At 34.0% G+C, this 8,387-nt stretch overlaps 2 protein-coding genes across 2 annotated transcripts; both read right to left on the bottom strand.

Annotated features, from left to right (window-relative positions):
• Nucleotides 1-75: 75 nt before the first annotated feature.
• On the bottom strand, nucleotides 76-3,590 carry LOC131669861 (DDB1- and CUL4-associated factor 12 homolog). The gene is made up of 7 exons (XM_058945050.1): nucleotides 3,555-3,590; nucleotides 2,420-2,615; nucleotides 1,913-2,356; nucleotides 1,620-1,850; nucleotides 1,270-1,554; nucleotides 1,036-1,201; nucleotides 76-880 (listed from the first exon to the last, which is right to left on the bottom strand). The coding sequence occupies exons 2-7, from the start codon at nucleotides 2,503-2,505 to the stop codon at nucleotides 725-727; spliced, it is 1,368 nt and encodes a 455-aa protein (XP_058801033.1). The 5' UTR covers nucleotides 2,506-2,615; nucleotides 3,555-3,590; the 3' UTR covers nucleotides 76-724.
• Nucleotides 3,591-5,068: 1,478 nt separating this feature from the next.
• On the bottom strand, nucleotides 5,069-8,209 carry LOC131669922 (venom dipeptidyl peptidase 4-like). The gene is made up of 12 exons (XM_058945131.1): nucleotides 8,010-8,209; nucleotides 7,806-7,877; nucleotides 7,688-7,740; nucleotides 7,407-7,624; nucleotides 7,165-7,334; nucleotides 7,008-7,108; nucleotides 6,726-6,946; nucleotides 6,403-6,663; nucleotides 6,036-6,318; nucleotides 5,765-5,959; nucleotides 5,533-5,693; nucleotides 5,069-5,409 (listed from the first exon to the last, which is right to left on the bottom strand). Exons 1-12 carry the CDS (start codon nucleotides 8,199-8,201, stop codon nucleotides 5,102-5,104), a joined length of 2,235 nt encoding a protein of 744 aa, XP_058801114.1. The 5' UTR covers nucleotides 8,202-8,209; the 3' UTR covers nucleotides 5,069-5,101.
• Nucleotides 8,210-8,387: the final 178 nt, after the last annotated feature.

The following is an 8,387-nucleotide window of genomic DNA, read 5'->3' as shown; positions in this document are numbered from 1 at the left end:
CTGCATTTGAACTTTATAACACGTGGAACATATTATGTAACAGTTTTACGAAAAAAAAAAAAAAAAAAAAAAAACGATTGTAGAGAGTTAACAAGTGCTCCAAAAATCTTGTAAAAAATTTGCTACACTTATTACACGAACAACGTTACGAACACAAGTAAAAGCTCTTAGTATTCTTCCATTGCATTCGCGAACAACGTTACGAACACAAGTAAAAGCTCATTATTCTTCCATTGCATAATAAGATACGTAAACGTACCGTCGAAGTTTACGCATTTCATTAATAATTTATAAAAATGCGTCTTTTTTTAATCACATCCTATTTACACTCATAATATGACACATTTTTCAAACTTAATAGGTTGCTTACAGTAATGACAAATTTTTAATCATTAACGAAATACACTGCTTTTTAAAACTGATGGACTACGTAATAATACGTAGATATTATTTCATATAGGGGTATTTGAACAATGGATTGCACATTACAAAATAGTAATATACCTTTGTCTTATGAAGTAAACTATTGTAATAAAAAATAATCTAAGATTTAATATAAACCATAGATTTTTGTAAAATAATGGAAGTGATTGAGTCAATTTCAGTCTAAATAATTGTATATAATATAACCCACTTTCACAGCGTCATACTTACCATCTTAGTACATTTAGTTCATATTAAAATTGCTTTCTAATTGCACTTTTTCCAGTGAAATTAAGGAAATTTATTGCCACAAGCCAGCATAGTTTCCAAACAATGTCTGTACGAGTGGACCTCCGGCACAGAATAGCCGAGTTCCCGCCGAATCGTAGCAGTGAGTATAAATGGCAGGAGTATACTTGACATTTTGAACACCATCGATGTAGCCTTCATCAGGAAACTATTAAAACATTATCGAAATACATTATCACTAAATGTAATAAATTGAAGTGCGTTAAGTGAAGGAAAAGTTACAAAGAATTATGTTACAATAAACAGTTAAAATTTACCTCTATCAAAATTAATAAAAAACTTTAAAGAATTGTTAATACTTACCACAAAACCTCTTGAGGTTCTCAGCATGACTGTTCTATTAGAATTAATCGATGACTCCAAGTATTTTCCAGCCCTCAAATCATAAAACATCACCGTTCCAACGCCTGTGCCAATTGTCAGAACTGAGCCTAGGAAACTTACTGATTTTACACCAGCACCGCTGTACCTGCAGGTATTATTAAATTTTATGTTACTGATATAATATTTGAAACTTAAACTTGAGAATTAACTTACTTGGAAGGAATTTTTTTCACAGCCTGTAATGTTCTTGCGTCGAGAAGTAACGTGTGAGACTGACATCCAATCGCGTAGACTCCATCGTTTTGAATAGCTAAACAAGGATTATCGTGACGCGTAGGTAACTTTCGCGATAGCTTATGTTGAAAAGTCTCAGCAGACCAAATGTGAATGTAAGAGTTCGTCGAATAAACGGCAATCTCTCTATAACATTTATTGTATACCATTGCTCTTATTATTTCAGCTGCTTTACACCTTTTCACAGTGACTGGTTGAATCCATCTAAAGAAAAAAGAAATTTGATTATTATGAAAAAATATTTGATTGATTCTAAGAAATAAATTTACCTATAATTTAGTGTGTTTTCATTTTCGGAAGTTTTGAATAGATCTTTGTCGATTTTCCACAAAGCCATGTTTGAGTCTTTTGAACCTGTAACTATATATTCATCGTCTACCCAGCACATGTCGTAAATCCAGTTTGTATGGCCTCGTTCTCCAACGCAAATTGGATCTAACGTTGGTAATCTATAAATTGCTATCTCTCTATTATTTTGACCTACAGTCGCAAGCAAACTTCTGTAAATAAAATAAAACTAAAACATTCAATACACACTTTTTGGGTGAATATTTTACTATACCTTGAAGGATTGATCTGTATAGAATATATACCAAGTGGCTGCTCTTGATGTCTTAGATATTGTCTTCCACTGAGGCTTGGAATCCGGTGTGGTGTTCTCCTGGCTACATCATAGACAATTAATTTGTTACATTTTGTACCAAATACAATTTGGCGACTATTCAGCCATTGGGAGCAAAATATTTTATTTAAGTTATCTGTCTTAACAGGGAACTCCTTCAAGAGATCGTGACTCAATATATGGCGAGAGCCGTATTGTCGATCGAATTTTTTGAATTCCTTTGCACCAAACTCTCTCGATCGGATGTAATCGGCGAAATTGAAAGAAGTTTTTAGAAATAACGCTTCACCTCTGACGAAATCTTCATCATCGTCACTTGACTCATGATGAATAAAATCGTCTGGTTTATCATATTTTCTGTTTCTTTCTTGGATCGTCTCTTGCCTGTAAAATTAATAGAAAATATTTAATAATAAGTAACGCACTATTTGTATCAACTTATTTTACCTTCTGCCTCTTCTCAATATGAGACGAACGTGATTGGAACATGGTGGTTGCCTACCATAAATTGTTATCCGCTGAGTCTCAGCCATTTTGTCTACTTTGCGATTAAATATTAGCAATGTGTTGCTAATAGTTTAATGTCATTTGTAGAAAAATATTTTGCCAAATGACAACTGTTTCAACATGTGTAATGTGCGAGCTGAAAAGAATTTTACGTTGTTTATCTTGTTCGTGTACTTATTAAAATTTTTTCCCTGATCAACTGATTTTATGAAATAAGACTGAAATAAATTAACTATAGTTACGGTACGAAAAAATTAATGAAACTACGTTACGAAAAATCTTTTTATAAAATTCCTATAGAAAATTCATGAAATAATTTTATTCATTGTATAAATATAATGTATAAACCTTGATATTTGCTTTCTTTCTATAATACGTTTTTTAATAACTTTTATCAATTGTTAGTCTTTCAGTTTTACCCCCAGATTAATTATCAATCGTTATCAATATAATTTAGATTAATACTATAGTATCTTAAGCTTTTCGCCCTACTGAATTGTATAAATGATTGGTAATTATAATTTTCTATTCTTTATAAATAAAATGTTTTTCCCTTTCAATAATATTATCCGCAGAATGACTGTCACAAAAATATCTTTCTACGTTTGTAATAATTCATTGCTCTATCAAATATAGTATATAGCAAAAATCATCGCGCACGTGCATAAAATTCAAAAAAATGGATCAATCTTTCTGGGTATATTTATAAAAGATTCATAAATTACGTATATTTTAATTTATTTGTTGAACAGTAATGTGTATACTGTATGAAGTAATCGATATATATTGTGTCAATCAAACTTATATAGAATTAAAATATAATACAGATTTGTTAATAATTTTTCTACAAAATATCGTATTAATTATTATGAAGTAAAATATTCTGACACGCAGGTGTAATAATGGGAGCTAGACAAAGAATAAAATAACGAAAAACCAAATTTTTTATTTGTCACATCTTGGAACTCGCTCTGCGACATTACCAAGCGATGCTGTAATTCATCCCGCTCCACGCACACACTATAGTTAATGCAGCGGCGCAGGTAGTCCGTTCGTTGTCTGTATGTATACTCACTTTCTACACAAATTCAAGCTGATAAACTCTTATTTCACACGGATCCTTGAAAGTTAAAACTGTCCATTGAAATACATTGAGTAAATGACGGCAGATAATTGAAAAATTGAATAAAGAGCTAAAGAACACAACTCACTGACGAACAATTTCTTTAACGTTATAGAAGCGTTAGGGCAGAGTTCGCTCTGCGTATGATGCACGAACAGCTGGCCGCCGCTGTTCAAAACTAAGCATACACCGCACGAGTGCGAGAGAGAAGAAGCAAGGCACGAAGCGTACATCTTGCCGCGCATGCGCACATTTTAGTTGGACCAAATATAATGAATAAATGAACGATTCATTTCATTTTTCTCTGTAAAAAAATTGGTTAGCATTTACAGTTATTTGACTTATAATCCAATTTGTAATGTATTGATCAAAAAGCTATTTAACATAAAATTCTCCTAGATTAAAATCAGTTGATATTTGAAATACCGTGTGTGGTAGAGTGAAAAAGAAAATGAGAATATTCTTTAAATTAACTATTCATACATATCGAATAATTATATTTACTTTTTTAACATATTTCATCTAAACTATAATAAATATTGATAAAAGTAAGTTTTATTCCACGAAAATAACTAAATAAATAATACATAAGGCTATTGATATAAGTCTCTGACGAATGAAAAAAAATACGATACCTGCAGTCGTAAAACTTGTCAAACATCGTTATAATCGGAAGACATTGTTGCAAACTTTAATAAAAAAAAACGAAGTAGTAATTATTTTGCATAGAATATTCATAATCATTTGGAATAATCGAGTACAGGTTGGAATCTATCGTATGTTGATTGGTATCGTAATACACACAGAATATAACAAAAAAAATAACAATATGAATTTTATGAAATAAGCTAATCATGCCTACAGGTGGTGAACAAGTAAATACATTTTTATTAACTTAAAATTTTATTAGTTATTAGCTTAAAAACATGAAAGGAGAAATTTGAAATTAAAAACTTTTCATTTCTAATGTGGAACAAAATACATGTTAAGAAAAATTTAACTTATCCCTGAAATCACCGTTAACTCGTTTCACTGTGTATTAAAAAAACCAGTATAAACGGAAAAAGGACAAAAAAAAATTTGTCGAAAGTAATAGAAAAAAAATCAGACTATATTACAATGACGTAAGAATTATAACGAGGCTGCGACTTTCTGTCGACGACAATGAAGGCGAGCTGCCGTTGGATACCTTTTTTTTAAACATTAATTAGTAATAGACAACATACAATCCAGTACAACCAAGGGAGCAAACAAAATTTGCAGCAATAATAAGAGAAAAAATAGGTTATTGTTATTAAAATGAGAGCTTTGAAGCGTAAGATATGGATTGTCAAAAAAATTAGATGTAATTAAAAAAATTAGATGTAATTAAAAAAAATTGCTGAATGAAATGTTCGCAAGCAACGGGTCATTGCTGATAATTTGAAATAAAAATCAATGAATAATAACGATATACTTTTCATTTATTGATTATCAAATCCAACTGTAAAACATGTATTTTATTCATAGCTAAAACACTCGGTCCAGAACTGATCCATCGTATGATAAAGGTGCTTGGACACGTGTCTTAAGGAATGGTCCTCGTCAGGATAAGAAAGTTGATCGTAAAGAATATCAATTTCGGCAAGAGCTCTATGCAGTGCCATCGATTGCTGGAAATGCACGTTATCATCGCCAGTTCCATGTACCAGCATGTATTTTTTACCCCGGAAATTTTCCAAGTGGCTCATCACGCTGCTCGAGTTGTATCCGACAAGGTTATCGTCTACTGTTGGTAGACCCATGTAACGCTCTGTATAGATAGAATCTGTTAGGAAAAATAATCTGGATCAGTGTTTTTCAACGCCAATGTATCTAATTTGACTTGTAAATGTTGATGCAAGAGATATAGTTTGTTAAAATCTCTATAGGAACTTTTTGGACAACTTGCCGTAATAAATCCAGTTAGTGACAGGTGCAACTGATATCCCACATTTAAACACATTATGCTCGTCCCTCGTAAGAGCTCTGGCAGTTGCATATCCTCCGTAACTCCAACCCCAGATGCCAGTTCGGTTACTGTCAATCCACGAAAACTTTTCTTGCAATTTCCTGCGACAGGGAATCGAGGTGTCATTTTACCAAACCTTATTTATTGCACGACAGTAAGCATCTAAACTGACTTCGTAACAGTAATTTGATCATCAACTTCGGGACTACCCAAGTTACGATAAACCGCATACAACATAGCAGTACCCCGCGAAGCACTACCTCGGCCTTCTATAGACGTTTGAATAACTTGTTTATTGCTCGTCATGTAGTTGCCGAATCCAACAGAAAATTGATCGGTGATCATTTGACTGTTTGGCCCACCGTAACTGTAAATATCGCACATTTTCGTGACTTTCTTTTCGATTTGGAAAAAACTAACGCACAGAAAATTTCATCGCTTACACGGTCACCAGCATAGGATACTTCTTGTTTTCATTGAAATCCTCAGGTAGCGTCATTCTTACCTTCGAATTTAATCCATGCGACTCAACATATAAATTTATCACTCGAGACTTGGTCCGCTCAGCGAAGCGTCGTCTGATTTCATCGTTCCTCAACCAGCTAAACATTTTGTGCTTGGCTTCGTATACTTCGATTGTAGCTGGGTCTGGACCGGCACATGTCAGTACGTAACGCAAATGATTTGGTGAAAAACTCACCGAGCTTACAAATTGACATTCGTTTCCTGCAATTCACTCATGCAAGCATTAAACTTTGGACAGAAAACATCGAGTGACAGGCTTTCGCTGATTAAACTACAATTCCGAACCTTCAGGAGATTGATATCCACAAGAATCACATTTGGGTGGAATCAAAGAGTCCCTGTGACCGTAAAGATCAACCTCGTACGTTCGTCGCTGCCCAGGCTCACCCGGTGGACTGGCAGTAAACGAAATGCGCTTGTTACTTGTTATGGCGTTAATGTTATGTACCCAGTAGCCACCGGGACTCAGATCGGTTTCATCTTCTAGAACGCCGTTGACTAATGTGTAACGTGTTACGTGGGCGAACAAACCAAGCGACGCGTTTTCTAAAACAATTTATTCAAATGTTGTAACGATTTCCAATTTGATCAAGAATTGAAGTGCTAACCGATAGGTTGTGGTTTGATGAGAATTACGTATCCATCGTGCAAAATTGGAATTTGTTGTTGATTGAGTAGCCAACCGCCTGGTGAATGTTGTTTCAATAGATACTGTGATTCACCTTTCAAAGAGTAAGTGACGATTTGCGAAACATTCTGTACTCGGTTTGTCCAGGTTGCCACTACCGTTTCGGAATCGAGCCATCCGGCTATTTGAATTATATGCTCTCTAAAGAAATACCAGTTGATCTTAGTACATAGGCGATTCATGGGTGAACTGATGAACTTACCTTCCGACAACGTCAATTGGAGCTTTTAAATAAATGAGGGGATTCTTGGGATTCATTAAATCAACAAGACTTAGTGTAACTTTAGGATTCGATGCTCCTGCCTGCATACAAATCATCAGGTTTATATTAACTCCGATACAAAATTCATTCACCTTACCTTTGGATATCTGAATTTATATTCCGACGGATATTGATCTTCGAGAGTACCGGGTCGACCATACTTCAAAATCACCGCCTCGGGAACTTGAGTATCATTGAAAGTTACGAATACAAGGTAATCGCCATTTGGCGAGAACCACATTGCTTTATCGCTACTGTAAACTTCCTCTGTTGTTGTATCACATGTTTTGAATTAATGCCTTGTTTTTATATACATGTTTTAGTGTAATAATATCATACCTTCATAGACCCAGTCGGGAACTCCATTGTAAATGGTCTTTGGTGTGCCACTCGTGGTTATTCTACTCGTTGACGAGGTACTTTTATCATCGGTACCATTTGTAAATGATATCCGATAGTAATAAATATCATTTTTCAGTACGTAGACTAGAGAATTTCCTTTCGGTGCCCAGAAAGCCGTGAAAAGAAGTTGACCCTTGGCCAATGGAACCGTTGAACTGAAAGTTAAATGCAATTAAGTTATTGTGCAGTAGTTTCATTACTTTCAAATTGGTACTCACTTGATTCTTACGTCAAAAACACTATATACACTCAAAGAGGAGTGGCGATAAATCTGTAAAAATGAAACAAGCAGCGATCAATTTTTAGAGAATATTTGAAGTATCGAGAGTGTCTTACCTTTTCTGTGACATTGCGTAAAAGGACAAAGTTACCGTCGGGAGAAGGGTAAGATATAAGCTTGGCGATATTCTGCAAGATAAAAAAACTTAAATTGAATTATTTTCTATTTTTTTCTTTCTTTTAATTGATCGAGATCGTATAAATTGCAGCTGATAAATTAATTGGTATTTTACCTAAGCTTACTACATAAAAGTTACTCACAAAAACACTATTCGTGGCAATAACTTCTTTTGTCCGAGTGATCACGTTGAACTTAAGTAATTGATCTTCATTTCTGTAAAAAATTTCGGTGTCCGAAATCCACGTGCCATTGAATTTTTTACTAACAAAGGCTTCGGAAGTTATGTCTTCAAGTGAAAATGCTTGCCTCGCGCCTATAGTATCATTTTTCATGGGCAAGGTATATGTTGAGAGTATTGTCAGAGTAAATAACACTACTATTGCCTATAAAACGTGAGGGGTTTATATATTCTCATTCATAAACTTATCCGATTAACGTTTCACTGTGTAGATAGGAACGCAGGCAGAAAATTGCAAATCGTATATCAAGTATTTTAATATAGGTAAATCGTTTAGCTA

The sequence above is a fragment of the Phymastichus coffea genome, unplaced genomic scaffold (assembly GCF_024137745.1).
Source record: "Phymastichus coffea isolate CEN01 unplaced genomic scaffold, Cenicafe_Pcof_1.1 PCOF00098, whole genome shotgun sequence".
In the NCBI taxonomy this organism is placed as follows: domain Eukaryota; kingdom Metazoa; phylum Arthropoda; class Insecta; order Hymenoptera; family Eulophidae; genus Phymastichus; species Phymastichus coffea.
This window is presented reverse-complemented; position numbering and strand designations above follow the sequence as displayed.